General features: G+C 28.4%; 3 protein-coding genes across 3 annotated transcripts; all 3 read left to right on the top strand.

Moving 5' to 3' along the window:
- The first annotated feature begins 7,635 nt into the window (after positions 1-7,635).
- Positions 7,636-8,546, top strand: LOC107879923 (pathogenesis-related protein 1B-like). Its single transcript, XM_016726850.2, has one exon. The coding sequence runs from the start codon at positions 7,836-7,838 to the stop codon at positions 8,322-8,324; it is 489 nt and encodes a 162-aa protein (XP_016582336.2). The 5' UTR covers positions 7,636-7,835; the 3' UTR covers positions 8,325-8,546.
- Positions 8,547-9,763: 1,217 nt separating this feature from the next.
- Positions 9,764-10,545, top strand: LOC107879924 (basic form of pathogenesis-related protein 1). Its single transcript, XM_016726851.2, has one exon. It carries the CDS (start codon positions 9,789-9,791, stop codon positions 10,323-10,325), a length of 537 nt encoding a protein of 178 aa, XP_016582337.2. The 5' UTR covers positions 9,764-9,788; the 3' UTR covers positions 10,326-10,545.
- Positions 10,546-17,894: 7,349 nt separating this feature from the next.
- LOC107879925 (basic form of pathogenesis-related protein 1-like) lies at positions 17,895-18,825 on the top strand. Its single transcript, XM_016726852.2, has one exon. It carries the CDS (start codon positions 17,981-17,983, stop codon positions 18,524-18,526), a length of 546 nt encoding a protein of 181 aa, XP_016582338.1. The 5' UTR covers positions 17,895-17,980; the 3' UTR covers positions 18,527-18,825.
- Positions 18,826-21,892: the final 3,067 nt, after the last annotated feature.

The raw sequence follows: 21,892 nt of genomic DNA on the forward strand, positions 1-21,892 counted from the left end.
ATATAGCAGCACATGATTCACAAATGTGGAATACAGTAATAGACTTATGAAAAGAAATAGTAGTAGCAGATTATTTAAGACATTATACAGAAACAGATACGGAAATAATGTACAAATATATGAAAACCTTCTTAGGAGAATTGGCAAAAGCCGTATGGGAAGCTTTCAAGATAAACTCTCCCCATGATTTTCAGGCATTAGTATCATTAGGACTAAACCCTTATAATTTTATAAATAAAATACACAATTTACTAACAGGGGAGGATCCGAATAGTGGTTTATTAGCATTACAAAGAAATACCTTCATAAAATTAGAACAGTTAAGTATTTTAAGTTGGCTACATATAAAGAACTTTTTAAGAGACTATTTTTATTATTGTACAATTAGTGAAAATACTTTTGATGAAGAATTAGGTAAAAAAAACTCTTTCATAAATTACCAAGAGTTTTAGGAAGAGAAATAGAAGATAGATGGTATTAAAGAGATCGTGTAGTTCAAAATCCACATGCTAAATGGACCATAGGACATAAAATACAACATGTAATGGATATCTTAACAGAAAAATGTACAAATATTCAAATACAAAAACAACTAAAGAAAAACGAAATGAACTTCTGCAAATCTATTATATATACAACTCAAAGTTATGATAATGATGTAGAAAAATCTAAAAACTATAAAAGAAAATACAATAAACCACACTATCATAAAAAAATACTACTTGCGCAAATCATCAGCCATGAAGCCATACCTGAACAAGCACAGACATGTTAGAAAGTATAGGAATGATAGAAATTATAAAAACAAATTAGAATGTTATACATGTGGAAGCATAGAACATTTAGCAAACATATGTCCAAAAAAAAAAAATAATAGAACTAGAAATTCACAATTAATATAAGACTTTCAAGAAACCCTATTAAATGTAGATGAATGTATGTCAGATACCAAAAGTATATATTCCATAATGAGTATAAACATAGATGATACACAAAACTCTGATTCTTCAGACTCAGAAGAAGATAATTTAATAAATGAAATAGGACAAGAAGCAGACGAGTTAAATTTAAATGACTTATTAATTAGCAATCTAATGAATGTTATACAAAGCTGTATACACAATTTTCAAAGACAAAAAGAAATAGACAGTAATCAATACCTCATATGTAACTGGTACCCGAGTAAAGACAATAGAGCTAATTGTACAAAATGTTATATGGAAGCATGTGTAAATTGCATAGAAAATAAGCTAAAAATAAAAATAGAACCAGAAATAGTTAATGAACGAAAACAAGTAAATAACCAGATTACAAACTCAAGAATCGCAACTTTAGAAGCCAGAGTGAATGATTTAGAACAAAGACTAGTAGCATTAGAAAAAGGAAAAGCTATAATAAATAAAGATGAATTAGAAACACAAAGAACAACACATTTAGAACAAATAGAAACAGAACTTTTGAATGTAGAAGAAAATACTACTTTAATATGTAATGAAGATAAGGATTTCACGACGATGAAAGTACGTGCTAAAATAAGAATTCAAGATATAGAAATAGAAATTTTAGGATTGATAGACACAGGATGTACGAGTTGTATAGCAAACAAAAGAATAATACCACAACATGTACTTAAAATCTTGAAAAAACCAATAACGGCTATACAAATGGATGGATCATATAATATTTATAATTATTATATCGAAAAAGCACAAGTAAGTTTTATAAATACGTGCAACGAATTCTATAAACCAACTTATAAAATTATAAGTATGTTATATATAAATTTTATACCATGTATATACCATATACACACATATATAAATATACAAAGTATTAAAAAAACATACTAAGCATATTTATAACATAAATATACAAAGTATGTTATATATGAAGTTTATACCATGTATATACCATATACACACATATATAAATATACAAAGTATAAAGAAACATACTAAACATATTTCTATATTTATGGTATATGATATAATATAGAGAAAAGGCATGATTTCCCCCCTGAACTTGTCTGCTCAACTCACTTTAGTACTTAAACTAAACTTCTGTTTATTTACCACCCTTAACATCTTTAAAGTGTATTATTTTTACCTCTCAAAATTGAATACCACTCTCACAACGGAGAGTGTGTTACACTCGCCTACACATCAACGCCACGTCATTGTCACGTAAGAAATTACTATTTTTCTAAAAAAAAATTAATCCACATACATTATTTTTCTATATTTTTTAAAAGAAAAATAAAAAATATGTATGTACTATTTTATTTATATAAATATATATATATATATATATATATATATATATATAATTATGTATATATATGTATATATATTTATATATTAAATAAAAAAGGCACCTCCACCCCCCATTTTCTTTCTTCTTCACATCCCCCACCCCATCCGTTCACCCCGCCCTCTCTACGTTTTCTCCTCTTCTAGCCCTCACCCCCATCCCCTACCCTGCAAACGCAAGCCCCACCTCTCCTTGTTACACCCTTTTTTTGCTTGAGGGTATTGAGGTCGAAGGATTTTCCCAATTAAAGTGACGATTTTGAATAGGGATTATTTTATTTTACAGATTCGCCACTTGAAATTGAGTTTTGGTGTTGCAAGTCACCTTTTTGAATCCTTAGTCAAAAGAAAATGACTTTTTATTATGGTATGCAAAAATTTTAGACCGGGAAAGTAATTCTGTTGACCGAGGAAAAGGTGTGAGGCACCGCTCGGGTCCCGTGGTTCTAGCACGGTCACTTTTATTGACTTATCTTGACTAAAACGATTTTGATAATTATGTCAAGGCCTAAATTTGCTCATTTTGTAATGTCTAATAGCTGTCTATAACTCTTGTATTAAATCGGTGAAAATTAATTTTAGAAAAATATTTGTCAAGGTGCATTATTGCATCCTTGAATTTTTAAATATCTTAGAAAGATGCGTACGCTGCATTCTTAATTGAAACAAATATTTTAAATGTATCTAAAATTTGCCTAGCGTTGAAGCATTGGTTAGTCTATTATAAATTGAAGACATCTAAACTTAATCTTTTCTTTAAAAATCAAAACAATTTTTGTATTCATTTTATCCTCTCCTTTTGATTTTTATTTAGATTTGCAATGATTTTTGAATTAATCCGCAACTCGCCTCGTTCCCTCACATTAAACTATTCGGACACTAAATAGTAATCTAAAACCAAATTTTCTTTTTCCTCCATTAATGCTACTTGATAAATTTATTTTTTTTAAAAATAAAATAATAATAATAATAATAATAATAATAATAAAACTTTTGAATATTGGAATTAAGAAAGAAAAAAAAAAAAAAAAAATACAAAACATCAAATGTGATGACAAAATATTAAATTTAACCTTACTTAACTTAAAACATGAAAATTAATTTATTACACACATTAAAAAAAATACTTGAAGATGAATTCAATCGTGAATACCCCACTAACATAAGAATAATATCACATGAAATAATACTAGAAAGTAAAAATTCTACTAATGTATTTAATATAAATTAATAGAATTATATATTGAACGGATATTTTTACGTCCAATTGTTCTTCTATCCAGTAATAAGGAAACATTGATTTAATGGCATCATTATTCATTTTGATCTATTTTTTATTTGCAGCAAAATTTATTTTAACACCTTTTGTCTTCCTAATTAATTTTTATATGGTAGAGATAAAGATATCATATACCATTTTCGCTTACTCAGAATATAACAATATAAAATTATGAATATATACATGCTATAAATATTAGTAATAGGTTAAACATATATGAAACTCAAACAACTTCATATATTGAACTAACGTATTGCTGTTTTGCGATGTTACATTATGAAAAAAGAAAATTTTAGGGTTACCTCTTGTGAAGATAATTCGCAAGCAAAATAAAGAAGAATCACGAACCCGAAATCACGAACCGAACCTCAAACTCTAGGTTGCTTCAAACTCTAACTTGTTATCTTTGGTGGCTTGTTTCGTTTGTTTCTTAGTCTTTTCTCTTTTTTTTTTTTAATCTTGTTTTCTAATGCATGTTGATTTCGGGAAAACGTTAGGAGGGAGTAGTTTTCTTTTTAATGTTGTTCCTCCTCTTTTTTTTTTTTCTCTCAAATTTTTGATTTTGTCCGTGGGTGTTGTCTTTTTTTCCCTTCTCGTGTGTGTATGACAATATATAGGGTGTAGGGGGTTGGGAAGTTGAGGTAGGTTGAGAGAAATTGGGGGGGGGGGGGGGGGGGGGGTAGTTTTATAGGATAAGATTTATATTTTTTTAATAAATAATACAAATAAAAGAATATTAATTTTTATATTTTAAGAAAATACTATAATTTAAAATAACTATAATTAAGGTAATACTAGAACTAGTATTCTATTTATTTAAAAATAATGAAATATATTTATGAATTTCTTTTCTGTATTATTTTTAAAATAAAAATAAAAATAAAAATAAAATAAAAAATATTTCAAAATGTAATTTTATTTATTTATTTATTTTTAAATAAAAATTTATTAAAAATGAAATAAGAATTAAAATAATATCAAAGCAAATAAAATATTTAACGTCGATAAATAGGTTAAAACTCGGGGAGGGTAAAAAATCACGTGTCTACACTCCTCTTCCCCCCCCCCCCCCCCCCCCCCCCCCCCCCCCAATTGAATCTCAATCGTTTTTTCAAAATAAATAAAAAAAGTCAAAAAAAAAACTTCATTTTTTTTTTAAGAAAACAGGTGGGTCTCCTTCTTCCATAGTCTTGGACCAAAGCAAACATAGTGGATAAATTACAAATATAACTTTGATTGCGAGGGCTGAAGATTTGGTTTTGAAACAACATAATCGCTATGATGATCTCAGACCAATCACATAATTTGTTAATTATGATTTCTAAAAACAGAAAAAAACAAAGTAAAAAAAAAAACTCTATTTTTTTTCAAAGCTTTCAGCTAAAGGGTGATTTTTTTTCTTTTTTGGTATAAGAATGTTGAATTATTACATCTTAATCATTACATCTTGTGTCCGATTAATTACCATCTTGAAAGTGTTGATGGAGAATGTGTGTGAGATTGTTAATGGGGAAATTAATGGTTGAAGAAAATGGATGAAGTTGTTAATGGGGGAATTAATGGTTGAAGAAAATGGGTGAGGTTGTTAATGGAGAAATTAATGGTTGAAGAAAATGGATGAGATTTTTAATGGTGGAATTGATGGTTTAAAGAAAATGAATATTGTTGTTCTTGATCAATTGGAGAAGAAAAGAGTGTAGGGTGTGGGTTACCATGAGGGGGTGGGGCATTGAAGAGAAGGATATTTTTTTTAATGTATATTAAAATAAAAAGTGGGATTATATCAGTTTTAATTTAAAAAATTCGGCTTTTTTTTCCTTTTTAATAAATAAACAGGCCCCTTTTTTAAAAAAAATATCACGTCAGCTTTAGGGGTCAAACAAATACACTTTAAAGATGTTAAGGGGGTTAAATAAACAGAAGTTAAGTTTAAGTGCTAAAGTGAGTTTGGAGGATAAGTTCAGGGGGGAAATATGTCTTTTCTCTATAATATACCATAAATATGCAAAGTATGTTTTACATAGAAATAATTTATTTACACACAGTAAAATCCTTTATGCATAAGAAAATTAAAGAAATAAATTAGTGGCACCCTAAAATTTAATAGCAACTCATCATTTCCTATTTTTTAGGATCGAAAAATAAAGGAAATAAATTAAATAAATTCCTAAAAAAATAAATTTGTTTGAATGATAATATTTGTTACCTAAAAAATAGGAAGCACTGATATGTTAATATAATATCCATATTTAAATTTTTCAAATATGAGAAAACGGCTATTAATGTAAATATTATATATGTCATAATTGAAATTCATTAAATATGACCATGTATATGTAATTATTTTTATAAAAGTGGTTAATTGTGTTCTTTTCCCGTTAGTGGGTAAATTTTAGTTGAGTGATTTTGATAGTTTGAAAAATTTGGGGCATAAAATTATATTTAAAAAAGTTTTTTCAAAAGTTAAAAAAAAAATTAAAAAAGACATGACCAAACACAACTTCAACTCCAATTTCAAAAAATTTTATTTTTCATGGTCAAATGGCTATTAAATGTGCATGTTTCGGGTTGAAACCAACTTCTGCACGGGTAGCCTTTTTTTGGACTAATAACGATAGCTAAGATTTTAAAAAAAATATATTGAGTAAAAGATACAATGAATATTTAAGGAACAAATATAATTAAATATATGAAAGTAAATAACTATGCTTAGAATTTTGATTTAATTAATTAAATCTCAATCATTAATTTAAACTATGATATATGTCTTGAGTCCAAATAAAAACTTGAAGAAATTGGAGAGAAAGAAAATAGAGAAGAGCCCGATTGCATTAAACTGGCACGGCTCCGTGATATAAATAAGCGTTTATAAGAACAAATGATAAATTCGAAAACCTGAAGTATCAAGTACTCACAACTCACATTATGGCAAAGTCCCCATTGTTGACTATATAAAGAAAACATAACATGTCCATAGTCTCCTAGGGTCTCAGGCAACCTGTCCATTATTTGACTACGGTTATCTCTGTGTTAGTGGCAGAGTCTGAATTTAGAGTCTGAATTTTTATTAAGGGGTTTGTAAGTAAATATACAAACTAATCGAAAGAGGTTCAACATCTACTATTTATACATAAAAAATAATTTTAACTATATATATATAATATAATTTTCCGCCGAAGGGGTTTGGATGAACCCCTATCACAAGGGTAGCTCCTCCCCTGCTCTGTGCCCTCTTCCTCACTTTCGATTACATCTTCTTTCTGTTTAATTTCTGTAAGAGTCCTTTCTTATTGAATACTCTATCCGTTTGCTTTTACTTGTCACATTTTGTTTTTTTGACTTAACAAACCCAAAATAATTAATAACATGATTATTTATATCATAGTATACGTATTAAATAATGTTTGCATTGTATCTTGAAATTAATTTGAAGAAAAAGTAATTAATGTTAAGGATAAAATAGGGGGAAAAAAAGTTGACTGCTATTGATAAAATTCAATTAGAAAACTAGTGACACTAAAAACGAACACTGGTGTAAAGAAGTATATACCAAGAATGCTTTTAGAGTTAGGTAAAGCAATTAGGTGGAGTTTTTCAATAATTATTTCACAATACAAAGTATAATTGTCTTTACATGTTAATAATTAGAGGTTACCTTTAATTTACATTTTACAGCAGGTTATATAATTACCCCTCTGTTTTCCTTAATTTAATTAAGTTACTAATTCACGCTTAATGTATAAACTTACTGGTTGATTTTAAGCTAATGTTGTACATAAAATTATTTGCCATTATTCAATTATCAAAAATTATTAATGCAGATCCCCATTATCTTTTGATGCCTAAAGGACGGTCTTCTAGTATGTCTCTTTCAGTTCACACAAGTTATATATTTGCTCCACAACCAAAAAAAAAAAAAAAAATTGAACGTAGTTTTCGCTTGGTATATTAGGCATGTGATGATGCGGACCTCTTATCTTTGTCAAGTCATGTTGGACGTTAAACAATTTTTAATCTTACACTCTCATTTTTCAATGGTGCTAATTTTGACAATATTTTTATCCAAATGCCAACATTCACGGGTTAACGGCTAACCATAAACAACTTGTTTTTCTGCCAAAATTTTCTCCTCTTTTTGTCAAGATATATACCTATAAATACCAAAGCCATCTCACTTCTCCAAATTACAAACACAATCACCATCTCTATTTCCTTCAAATTTGTCTATAAAAGCAAATCAAAAGGAAATGGAGATCTCAAAGCTTTCAACCTTCGTTGTGTTCATGGTTTTAGCCATGGCTCATTCTTCATTGGCCCAAAATTTGCCTCAGGATATCATTTTAGCCCACAACAACGCCCGTGCACAAGTTGGTGTCCCTCTCCCACCACTAACATGGAATGACACACTTGTTACCTTTGCCAATCAATATGTATCCTCTTTAATAGGTGAATGTGCATTGGTGGATTCAAATTCAACCTATGGTGAAAATCTTGCCATGGGCACCGACAACTTTTCGGGCGTTGAGGCCGTAAAATTGTGGGTAGAAGAGAAAGCAAACTACGACTATGCATCTAATTCTTGCAAAGAGAATACATGTGGACATTATACTCAGGTTGTCTGGAAAAACACCCTTCAAGTTGGATGTGCAAGATTGAAATGCGCAAATGGCTTTTGGTGGATTGTGTCATGCAACTATTATCCCCGTGGAAATTTCGCTGGCCAGAAACCTTATTAATTAATTGATTAATTGAGTGCATGTTTTTAATACTTTTGTATTTTAATTACTTCCATCCCATCTAGGTCAAGTATATGTGTAAGGTTCCAAATTTCGTCATGTAACAGGCTGGGAAGTTGTCCAAGCTAGCCCTTGACAAAATAGAATTCAATTAATGACTAATTTTGGAGGAAGTATATTTGAGTATATTCTTAATGATCATGAGCTTACATTTTACTTCAATATTTTGGTAGCAATTTCAATATTATTAGAGATTCATGAAGATCTAGTGGATAACTTTGCTCATGTTCTGCTCTGATCAGATTGAATCTCGTGGATTTTAAATACTATCGACTTGTATTTATTTGAATTGACACGCACAAATATATATATACACACCTTACAACATGGACTGTTTAACGGGTAAGTCGGATTGAATTTAGATCGGTCAAAATTTGAAAACGTCAATAGATAGTAACTCTTCTAAAGAAAAGTTTGCGCTGAGATGGGTTGGATCAGCATCAGCCCAAGGCCCAGAAAGTAAAAAAAGAAAGTTTTGGCAACAGGAATATCACCCCCAAAGGCCTAGAAAGCAGAAAAGAAGTTTTGGGCCTACTGGCAATATCACCCCAAGGCCTTAGTAGCACCACCAACAACTATAACATATCCAACATAATCGACTTCAAAAAATTTGAATTTTGTGTCTCATATCTTTTTAAATAGTACTTCACAACTTAATCAATCCAAAAGTAAAAGAATTGGCTTAACCAAATCCTATAACTATGGATTTACAAATTTTGCATCCACATTTTTGTGAGACAAAAATGCGCCTCACACAACTAGTGTCGGCTATGTAAGTTACATAATAAAAATTCAGTAATTTCAGAGACAAGAAATTTTACATAATTATTGTCAGTTAGTAAGACATGTAATAAAGTTTTTCATGACTATATATAATGTAACTATGTATGAGCATGTGAAGTGGTGGCGTCTTGTTGAGTTGAGCTAATCCCACTTTAGAGTGGTCCTGTGTTGATTGCAATACTACGTTACACCACGATAGAAATTAATATAAATTTACTTTGAGGAGGCTGGCTGCGCTTGACTATGTATATATATTGGCATTAATTTAAACAATAAAAATGGGATTACAGTATAATATAAAAGAATTACAAAAATTACCTTCTACAACGAATTAAAATATACCCATAGCCATTGTATATATATATAATACACAGTCTGTGATTACTGGAGTTGGCCAAATATAATAATCATGGCAAAAATAGTGTTCTTCAATATTGTTTTTTTTAATGGCGGCTTTTGCTTAAACGAATAGTTGCATGTATTGACATTCTTGGAATAAGCAATATAGTTTTATATGCTTTTCAATTTATTTATTTTTGCACAACTTGCAAATTTTTTAACTCAGCATTCTTCCCTATTAAAATCCATCCACAGTATGCCTTGTTCTCATCAAAACCCGAAATGGAATACTCCATTTTAGTTGCTTGTTTCCTTACCTTTGCTATATTTCATTCATCACAAGCTCAAAATTCTCCACAACAAAATTTTCTTAACGCTCACAATACAGCTCGTAGACAAGTTGGAGTCAGCCCTATGACGTGGGACAATAGGCTTGCAGCTTATGCCCAAAATTACGCAAATCAAAGAATTGGTGACTGCGATATGATCCACTCTCATGGCCCATACGGAGAAAACCTAGCCGCCGCTTTCCCCCAGCTCAACGCTGCCGGAGCCGTGAAGATGTGGTTCGATGAGAAGAAATGGTACGATTATAATTCGAATTCTTGTGCACCAGGAAAAGTATGTGGACACTATACTCAAGTGGTGTGGCGTAATTCAGTACGTCTTGGTTGTGCCAGGGTTCGATGCAACAATGGGTGGGTTTTTATAACGTGTAATTATGATCCACCAGGTAATTATATAGGACAACGCCCGTATGGTGATCTGGAAGAACAACCTGCCTTTGATTCCAAATTGGATCTTCCAACTGATGTCTAATTATGAGTTTACGTAATCAAATCATGAATGAATAAAGTTTCAATGTGTTAATTAAAATAATAACAAGTGTTATTATGTGATGTTATCAATCTTCCTGATGAGTTTAATGATAATGTAATGGGTGCATAGGTAAATATATATAGTCGAAATTGATGTCCATATATATATGGATCATTTGGACCCGTGCATCTGAATGTTAGTTGATTAACCAGTTTATGTAGAGTCTTTTGTTGCTTGATTTTTATTATTGTATATTCTAGTTTTAAATCTTTTTGTTGGTACTTGGGGTTTGTCTTAGTGGTTTTTTTTCTAAACAAAAAAATAATCCAACCACCTATTTTACATATTAATGTAGAAACAGTTACTTATAAGGAGGGGGAAATAGGACCAAAGAACAAATGGAATTATTACTAAGATACAGGCAAAGGTAGCCTCAACTACGAAGGGTCGAAGTTAAAGACCACTCCGAAATAAGGGCTGTCCGTACAGTTGAAATTATGTCACCAGGCCTACGTTCTTTAGAAATTAAAATTATGTTCGAATATAACTCGTGAAATATTATAATATAAAAATATAAACTAATATCTGGAAAAAAAAAATTTAATGCTATGAGGAACATATATTAAAGACCAAAACAGTAAGAACAAAAGTGCAAATCATTTTAATGTGCTAACTAGTTTTGACGCTGGACGACATTGGTTGAATTTAAGTTTTGTGTTCACTATCAATTAAATTTGACTTAGCATTGCTGGTTATCTAAAAATTGGATAACATCAAGTTTATTTGATAGTATAAAACATTTTGATAGTATAGAATATTTAATGTGCTAGCTAGTTTTGACGCTGGACGACATTGGTTGAATTTGAGTTTTGTGAATATTCACCATCAATTAAATTTGACTTAATATTGCAGGTTATCTAAACTTTGGATAACATCAAGTTTATTTGATAGTATAGAATATTTTATACACTGATAACACTTTTATTTTATGCTGACAACTTTTAAATAAAAATACCACTACTATATAGGAATAATAATTACATAACTTAGCCAATATTGACTCCTAATTACTTTATTTAACCTAGTTTCAATTAATTACAATTTATAGCCTCCTCTTGCCTATTAATTTTTCATAATTACTATTCATAGTCTCTTTCATGTATTTTTTTTTCTCTATTTTTTATTACTTTCCTTTTGTTTTTTCCTTCATTTTTTCTTTTCCTTTTTTTTTCGTTTTCTCTTTCTTTTCTTTTTTTCAATTTTTCTTTTTCGTTTTCTTTTTTCCTTTTGTATTCTTTTTCTCCTTTTTTTTTTTGATTTTTTGGTCTATTTTCTATTAATCTTTTTTTTTTCCTTTTTTCTTAATTTTTTTTTTCGTTTTTTTGTTTTCTCTTTCTTCTTTCTTTTTTCATATTTTTTTTCCTTTTTCTTCTTTTTCTTTCTATTTTTTTTCTCTCTATTTTTCTATTACTTTCCTTTTTTTGTATTTTTTTTTCTTCTTTTTTTCTTTTTTTTTCCTTCTTTTCATTTGTACGAACTAACAAACACAAACACAAGTGTGAAATATGTTTTTATTTTTTCTTTTTCGTTTTTTTTTTTTTACTTTTGTATTTTTTTCTTTTTCTTTTTGTTCCTTTTTCATTTTTTTGTCTATTTTCTATTACTCTTTTTTCTTCATTTTTTCTTTTCCCTTTTTTGTTTTCTCTTTCTTCTTTTTTTGGTTTTTTTAATTTTTTCTTTTTCGATGTCTTTTTTTCATTTTGTCTCTTTTTTCTTTTTCTTCTTTTCCTTTTTATTTTTTTCCTTTTTGTTTTTTATTTTTTTCTCTATTTTCTATTACTCACCTTTTTTGTATTTTTTCTCCTTTTTCTCACATTTTTCTCCTATTTTTTTCTTTTTATTTTTCTCCTTCTTTTCATTTGTGCGAACTAGCAAATACAAATACAAATGTGGACTATAAAATATAAATACAAAGGCGAATTATAACATATAAATACAAGTGGAAACTATAAAATACAAATATAAATGCGAACTATAACATATAGATACAAGTGTGAACTATCGTTTGTATTTTTTAATTATTGAAAAGGAACGATTGATTTTCTTTATACGAATACTTGTTTGTATTTATTTATATAAGTTGTATTTATTGATACAAATAAATATAATTTAATTTTTTTTATAAAAATACAATATGTATTTGTATTTTTAAAATCATTGGTTTCATTTATTTGTAATTGTATTTGTATCAAGTGATATTTATTTATTTACAAATACGAATAATAATTTTGACATACAAATACAAAGCAGTACATTTGTATCAAATGATATATTGCATATTTATATATTTTAGAATCAAGAAAATACAATTAATGCATTTACTTGTTTGTATACAAATACAAATGATAAATTATACATAATCACGGCTAAATACAATATGCAATCAACTTACAAATACAAAATAATTGTTTAAAAATAAAAAGACATCGACGAAAATAGAATACAAATACAAATATAATCTAAATATACAAACACAATAAAATCATAATACAAATATAATCCAATATAATATACAATCAATTATAAAATACAAATACGTACAAAACAGTTCTTTAAAATGCAAGTGTGAATTATATAAAATATAAATGATGGTGCGAACTAACAAATACAAATATAAGTGCGAACTATAAAATACAAATATAAACGCGAATTACAAAATACAAATACAAGCGCTAACTTTAAAATACAAATACAGTTGTATCAATGAATACAAAAATTAAATGATGGCATGACTACAAATAGATAAACAATTATGGTATTTACGTTATCATCAATGACTTGTGCTCGAGTAGTTATATTTTTTAAATACAAAAAATATAAAATAGAACAAAAAAAATGATAAAGAAAATAAGTACAAAAAGGAAAAGAAAAAGAAAAAAAAAAGAAAGAGAGATAGAAGAGAGAAAAAATATATAAAAAACAAAAAAAAATAAAAATAGGAAAAATTAGAAAAAAGAAGAAGAAAAACGAGGAAAACGCGAAAAAGAAAAAATAAAAAAAAATAAAAAATAAAAAAATAGTAGTGTTTTGACAAGACTAAATATGTAGTGTATTTATGTTTTTATGAATACAGAACACTGAGTAAAAGTGAATACAGCGGCTGTGAATTGAATACAACAGCTAAATGGTATTGTATTTATATTTATATGAATACAGACTATTGATAAAATTGAATACAGCGGGCGTAAATTGAATACAGCGGCTATAAATGATAATTATGTAAAATATGACTATGAAAGTTTAGTTTTTCAACAAAATATGACTATTTTTGAAAGATCCCCTTATATATATACACATACACGATTCCTAATACGATTCATTCCGCACGTTATTAAAATAGAAATTTACATAAACACAATCAGTTTAATTTATAATATGTTGATATGATATTTATGCATTTGAACTTCAAAAAGGAATTAAAAATTGTGGTAATATAAATATAAAAAGAAAATAAGAAAAAAAGGAGAAGAAAAGGAACTATTACCCACTATCCACGCCCTAAATTCACTCCCTAATTTCTCGGGGTTTTGGATGAATAAGGAAATTTACTAATTAGGTTGTTTTGAGAAGAATTCGGGCTTTTGGATGTATAAGGAAATTCATTAATTATTATTAGGTTATTTTGGGAAGAATTCTAAAAAATATGTAATGTGTATTTTAAGATTGTGTAGTTACCTTAAAATCTCAAAAACTTTTTGAACTCAACATTCTTCCCTATTATTAAAATTTAAAACCCATCCATACTATGCCTTTGTTCTCATCAAAAGACAAAATGAAATACTCCAATTTGGTTGCTTGTTTCATTATTATCTTTTCAATATTTCATTCATCACAAGCTCAATATTCTCCCGAAGATTATCTTATCCCTCATAATGAAGCTCGTAGACAAGTTGGAGTCGGCCCTATGACATGGAACGATACTCTAGTGGCCTTCGCCCAAAATAATGCAGTGAGTTGTCTAATCTGTATTAAATATCCTTTTTCGAAAATTGTGCAACAATATAATAAAAAATTACGCTGTACACTTTTACTTGACACAACGCAATTAAAACTTGCGTATTACACTTTTAAACTGTTTACTTTATTAAAAACTTAAGGTGTTCCACTTTTTAAAAATTGTCCATTTTTTTTTTATTATATTGTCTCATCACCTGGTCTTCATCCCTACTTTTTCCATTTTTTACGTTTGACAATTATAATTTTTTTTATTTTATGTAGTTAAATTTATTTATATTTTACACTTAATTCAAATAATTTATTTTTGCTCTGTGTAATAAATTTTTACGTTTTACATAAAAAATTAAAAAAAAAAAGAGAAGTATCAATTAGATCATTAACTTAACAATTTTGTTATAGTTATTTTATGTCAAAAAATAATCACTTCTATCCTTAATTATTTGATTTTTCTCTAAAAAAATTATACTTTGAGTTTTTCTTTACTCTAAAATAGTAAAATATTGAATTTTCGTTGATATATTCTTGTTTTACATCTTTTTGTTGGCACTTGGGGTGTTGTTAGTGTTTTCTGCTCGATTTGAGTTTACCAACTTAAATCTATACTATGAACATGTACAATTTTTAATATTATAAGGTCAATTAAAAAATATTCTATAGTAATATTAAAACTAGTAACTTGGAAGTTGTCAAATTACTGCTATAACGGATTACAACACACTGGTTGAATAAATAATTTTTTACATTACATTGCAATTTTGTAAAAGATTGCTATCACCACTTATTTTTTTATTTTAATTTAATGTGACTATTTCTCAAAGTTAGCCCAAGCATTTATGTCTCGCCCAATCAATCCTAGCTTAATAGGTTTGGACAAGAGCGGTTTTGACGATGGGTTAATTTGGGCTAGCACAAGTTGACTCATCTTGAATCAATAGCCCTAAAAGACCCATTGTGACTCATGGGTATGACCTATTGGTCAGTAAAGTGGATTAAGAATCTGAGATCTCAGGTTCAAATTCCAGCAGAGACAACAAAACACTTGACGATACTTCCCATCAATCATAGTCGTGGTGAATAGAGTTATCCGATATCTGCTACTAGTAAGAGGCGACAGGTGTTCTGTATATTTAGACGAGGTATATTTAGACCACAATTATCATAAATACATATTTAATCTTAGCTTCTGAGGTTCAACTCTAGATTAAGATTTTTGCATATCAACAATTGTTTAATTTTATTTTTTTCATTATCATATACTATCAATATAGGCTGCAAATTCAAAAGTTGAGGTTTTGAAACAAGATAGAAATAAAAAAAGTACGAATATTTACTTTTAAATTTAAAATATTGCAAGTAGCAATGACAAATTCAATTGTCAAAATTGAATTATCACTTCATTATTTTATAGATTTCTTTTATATTCGATGGTGAAATATAAAGGAAAACAGACATGGTAAAGCTCTTTTTAAAAGAAATTGCTCGAGATTGGGCCTATTGACATAAAATATCCTGTTGGGTATATTAATGATATATAATAGCTATTTCTTATTTTTTTCAATTTGGGTCATTTTGACCCATTAGTTCAAATACAGTTTATATACTGTATTAATTCAGTCCATATACAATACTGATACAGTTTTCAACTTGAGTCATTCAGTTCTTTTCTAAAAATATTTTCTGTTTTTTCTGGGGAAAAGGTCAGAAACAACACTTCAAATTAAACTATTTCCACGAAAATGGCCGTGAAATTTAAATTCCACTTTCTAGCCATTTTAATTTGCTAGCCTATTCTATATTATTTCTACACACCTTCTATACAGTTTCTATCCATATTTTATACATGTAAACATCCTATACGAAAACTATACAGTTTTGATACATAATTTATACAATAATTGTACTTTTCTTTTTTTTCCACATTTTATACAATTTCTATACGTATATCTTATATCGATACATATTTTATATAACAATTATACCATCTTTATATAATTATATTTAATTATTATTTCTAAACAATTAAAAAAAGCAAAATATTTTTCAGTTAAAAAATTTATAACAAAAAAAACTAAAATATTTTTAAAAGGGCCGAATGACCGTACTTGAAAATTGTATTAGTGTTGTATATGGACTGTATCATTATTGAATATGCATTGTATTTGAACTACATGGGCCAAAATGACCCAAATTAAAAAATGATTATAAAATGAAAATACTTTATCCGACTGGCCACTTTTTGGCCAAATCTCAAACTTGGGCTATTTGTTTTAAAATGTGTTACATAGTGTCTTTTTCCTTTTTTTGCTACAAATTTTTTAACTTAAAAACATTCTGCTTTATTTTAGTTTTTTTAAAATAATAATTAAATATAATTATATAAAAACGCTATAATTGTTGTATAGAATATGTATCTACATAAGATATTTGTATAGAAATTATATAATTCTATCAAATATGTATATGCATAACATATGTATATATGTATATATATATATATATATATATATATATATATATATAGAGAGAGAGAGAGAGAGAGAGAGAGAGAGAGAGAAAGTGTATAAAAATTATATAATTGTTGTATAAAATGTGTAAAAGAAAAAATGTACAGTTATTGTATAAATTGTGTATTGAAACTATATAATTTTCGTATAGAATATTTATATGTATAAGATATGTATAGAAACTGTATAGAAAGTGTGTAGAAACTGTATAAAACAAACCAGCAAATTAAAATGGCTAGAAAGCGAAATTTAAATTTCATGGTTATTTTTGTGGAATTTATTTGATCTGAAGTATCATTTTTGTCTGATTTTTAAATATAAATTTAAAAATTATATCATCCTATTAAATAATTAATTAAGTTGGACGGATTGTATTATGATCCCTTATTTACTCTATCATATCCCATCTCAACTTTAGAAGGATTCAATAATAACCAATTTATTGCTTCAACCAATCTTGATCCGTCCAAACTCAGGCCAAATGGCCCATTTGCCATTCCCACCATATCATAATGTGGCTACTTTGCGGCAGGACGACATTGATTGAATTTGAAATGGGCCGGTGCCGAAATTGAAGAACTCACGATAACATTAATTGATTGGTTGATTCAAAAAGGAGCAACAAAGTATTGGGAGTTTTAGCAACAGAAAACATTAATGGATTAAACAAATAGTACTCCTAGTAATGGATAACAGTAATGGAAATAGCTAATTAGGGAGTTTCAATATAGTGAAACATCAAAATCGAGAAATGTTACGTTATAGATATTAATCAAACTTAAGAACGGTTTATCAAATGTTGTTCATTAAATTCTTTTTCCTGCTTCAACTATAATAGAAAAAACGTACATTAAATTTCAAGCACGATATCTAACATGACGGACTTTTTGTGCAAATAGATTTTCAAATCAAGAAAAAGGTGGTGTTAAAAGAATAAAGAGAAAGTGCAATTAATTTTAAAAAATAAAGAAATATAATGCTATAATTTTATTTGCTTTTCAAATATGGCTAAAAGTTGCGCTAATAAGTAACCGTTCAATTTGATTGTTCTTTTACAACTTGCAAACTTTTTAACTCAGCGTTCTTCCCTGTAAAACCCATCCATACTATGTCTTGTTCTCATCAATAACCAAAATGAAATACTCCAATTTGGTTGCTTGTTTCATTATTACCTTTTCTATATTTCATTCATCACAAGCTCAAAATTCTCCTCAAGATTATCTTAACGCTCACAATGAAGCTCGTAGAGAAGTTGGAGTCGGCCCTCTGACATGGGACAATAGGTTAGCAGCCTATGCCCAAAATTACGCAAATCAAAGAATCGGTGACTGTGGGATGATCCACTCTCACGGCCCTTACGGCGAATGCCTAGCCTTCGCTTTCCCCGATCTCGATGCGAATTATGCCGTGAAGTTGTGGATCGATGAGAAGCAATCGTATGATTTTAAATCGAATACTTGTGCACCAGGACAAGTATGCGGACACTATACTCAAGTGATATGGCGTAATTCGGTACGTCTTGGTTGCGCCAGGGTTCAATGCAACAATGGGTGGTATTTTATAACGTGCAATTACGACCCACCAGGTAATTATATAGGACAACGTCCGTTAGGTGAGGTTGAAACTGAAGCTGAACAACCATCCTACGATTTCACGTCAGAACCTCCAACTGATGTCTAATTATTATGAGTTTACACGATCAAACTATGAATGAATGAAGTTTATTCATCAATTATTAAAGAAATAAAATCCTGGCCAAGTGATGTTATTGATCATACTCAGTTGGATAATACAATCTAATGGCATAGTGATGGGAGAAATATATGTAGTCTAAATATTGATGTCCCAACTCTCATATGGATCGGTCCGTATGTACCTTTGCATCTGCATGTTAGTTGATTAATCAGTATATGTATGTGTTTTGTTGGTTTATTTAGTTATAATGATATTTTTGTTGGCACTTAGTGTGATATGTGGTAGCTTATATTATTGCTTTCGGCTCAATTCGAGTTTACCAAATTAAATCTATACTATGTATGATCATACATTTTTTAAAAAGTTATTTTAAACCTGAAATAGATTCGTCTAATTATTAAAATAAAGATTATAAATCTAAGTATAAAGCAAAGACAAAGAATTACTATAAAGGTAAACACCTAGTTATGAATCTAGAGTGTAAATAGTTACTATAGTATGTACCGTTAAAAATTTTATATGTGAATTTATAATTTAAGTATTTCGGTTCTTTTTCTTTTTTTTCTTTTTTTTTTTTTTGCTTAACATTAAAATAAAATTTTATCGGTTTTGAAATTTTAAAACCAAACCATATCAAAAATGTATTAGCCTTTTTCTTCAATTCGATTTTTCAATTTATCGTGAACCTCTTAGATGTGGAAAGAGAGCCGTTAGCACAAACGCTAACTATTGATAACGGATTAAGTTGCCCTCTCCTCAATCAATCAATCAATATATATATATATATATATATATATATATATATATATATATATATATATATATATATATAGAGAGAGAGAGAGAGGAGAGTTTTAGAATTGTTGATGTAGCGCTCTCTAAGAGCTGGATTTTTATTTATCTTTTTTGTTATTTTCTGGTTTTTTTTTTTCTAATTTTAAAAGTTAGAAAATTATAGGGAAGCCAAAAAGCAGTTCGAATGCAAAAGATGTTACTCTTCATTAAAACGTTTTTCAACTTCTTATTCATTGTATTTATTGCATGAACCCATAAATGATTTTCCTAATTTTATTCTTCAAAAAATTTGTAGAAAATTAAGTATTTTGATTTCTCTCGAATTTTTTTTTTGGGCGTTTAATTAATGCCATTTATTAGAATTCTTTAACTGTCATTGTCCTTCGAACAGTCACTATGTTCCTACTAATTGCTTTCTGACAATTTCCAGCTAAATTCATGCATTAATTGGTCATTACTACTATAAAATGTCATTTATTCTTGCTTGACAGTTTTCACCTGCATTGCAAAATTAACTTGGCCTAATCTCTTATAAACAATCCTACTTTCACCATTTGCTTAGTTGGAGAAACAGCCTTTTTTTTTTTTTTTGGAACCCAAGAAAACTCGCAGCCGCTATCAATGGTGCGCACTGGGTAAATCCCTCTCTGTGCACTAGATAAACCCCGTGTGATAGGCTCATGGCTTAAAGACATTGAGGGGGGAATCGATCCCAGGTAGCTGTGGTGGGCTACCACCCTCCAAACCAGTGAGCCAGTCCCGAAGGACGCCTTTTTTTTCTTCTTCTTTCTTAAGAAAAATTTTAAGCTTCAGTTTAATTATTTTATTTTTATTTGTATGTATAAATGGATAGATGATAATAACGACAATTGTATTCTGTGACGAAATCAGAATTTTCATTGAGGGTAAGTGCACACACGAGGAGGTTCAACATCTACTATGTATTCATTGATTGTATGTCATCTCCGCCACTGATTGTATTAACATTTGAATCATTGATAAAATGAGGTTGTAAATATTTTCATTTGCATTGCAATTTGCAAAATTACCTTGGCCTTATCTCTTGTATACACTCCTACTTTCACTATCGGAGAACCAACTTTTTTTTTTAATTCTTAAGCTTCAATTTAATTATTTTATTTTATTTGGACGTATAGATGATATAAGAACTATTACGATCAAATAATAATAGTTGTATCAAGTGGCGAAGTCAGAATTTTCATTGAGGAAATTTAAATGTGTGTACATGAGGAGGTTCAACATCTATTATGTATTCATTCATTGTATGCTATCTCGATTGTATCAACATTTGAAGCATTGATAAAATTAGATTGTAAATGTTTCTCGGCATTAGCTTCAAGGCTATTTTAAGGCAGTTCACATAATTAGAAGATGAAAGGGACAAATTGAAGACCTGAAGCAGATTGTCAGGAAGATCAACGTAACTTATATTTATCTGACTTAATTTTTTTAGCACTTTCTTAATTCATCGTCTTTGCTCAATTTTTTTTGGTTATTCTATTCTGACCTTTTTTAAAAAAAAATTCATTCGTTAGCTGTAATTACTTTTATTGAATATATTTATGATTAAATCAATAGATCTTTAACAATTTTTCATAGCAATAATAACTAATCAATGAATATTTATTTAATTTTAAATATTTTAGAATGGTAAATTTGGAAAAGGTTATAAAAAAAAATTTATTCGCTCTTTATAAATGTCATCAATATGCTCTTTTTTATTTTGATATGTCTTTGAAATTTGCTTGATTTTCTTTTTCTTTTTTTCCTTTTCATGTCGATTGTTGTCCTAAAATGTTGTCATGTCCAATTGAAATATATGGTCCTTTCTCTCAATATAGTACTTGTATTTTTTTCCATTGGAATATAATTATCTTTTATTATTTGAAAAATTATAAGGAATAATTTCTTTGTTCTAAAACTGTGGTAAATATTTTAGTATGAAAATATCGGTCAACACTCAACACATAGTGAGCCAAGTATCTATCTACTCTCAGACGGAAGTGATTTAATCACCTCATTTTTTCCCCAATTAATCCTAATTTTATATCATTTGTTAGGTGCTCTGATCCTCTTATTTAATTAAGATTGAATTATTTTTAATATTTTTTAGTTTCCACAAAAAAATACTTATAAAATCATTTTTAATGTTCATGCATTAACAACGACAATTATTCATAAATTTAACAGGTTTTATATGATTGTGTAAAGCGCAATTAAGTTACCTAGTTATTGAATAAATATATTTGAGTGAAGCATATTTTTCATTGAAAGGGGAATAATTCTAGGTGAAAATTATTTTCCTTATAGCTATTTTAATTTTAAATTTTGAGCACTATTGCTAACGTCAACATTCAAATTAAACATCATTTGGACGTTATTGTCAAAATGCAATATCTAAAATTCTCATCGTAATACTTTCCAATTTGCTAATATTATTATTAAAATCCTAAAAAATTACAACGATGTAATATTTTAGTAAAATTTGTAAATATTAGCAGCATTGGTTAAGTTAATAATTTATCTGATTATTTA

The sequence above is a fragment of the Capsicum annuum genome, chromosome 8 (genome assembly GCF_002878395.1).
Source record: "Capsicum annuum cultivar UCD-10X-F1 chromosome 8, UCD10Xv1.1, whole genome shotgun sequence".
Lineage (NCBI taxonomy): Eukaryota > Viridiplantae > Streptophyta > Magnoliopsida > Solanales > Solanaceae > Capsicum > Capsicum annuum.

What these genes read in the sequence shown, in the direction of transcription:
- LOC107879924 (XM_016726851.2), top strand. Translation starts at nt 9,789, where the DNA reads ATGGAATACTCCATTTTAGTTGCTTGTTTCCTTACCTTTGCTATATTT.
- LOC107879925 (XM_016726852.2), top strand. Translation starts at nt 17,981, where the DNA reads ATGAAATACTCCAATTTGGTTGCTTGTTTCATTATTACCTTTTCTATA.
- LOC107879923 (XM_016726850.2), top strand. Translation starts at nt 7,836, where the DNA reads ATGGAGATCTCAAAGCTTTCAACCTTCGTTGTGTTCATGGTTTTAGCC.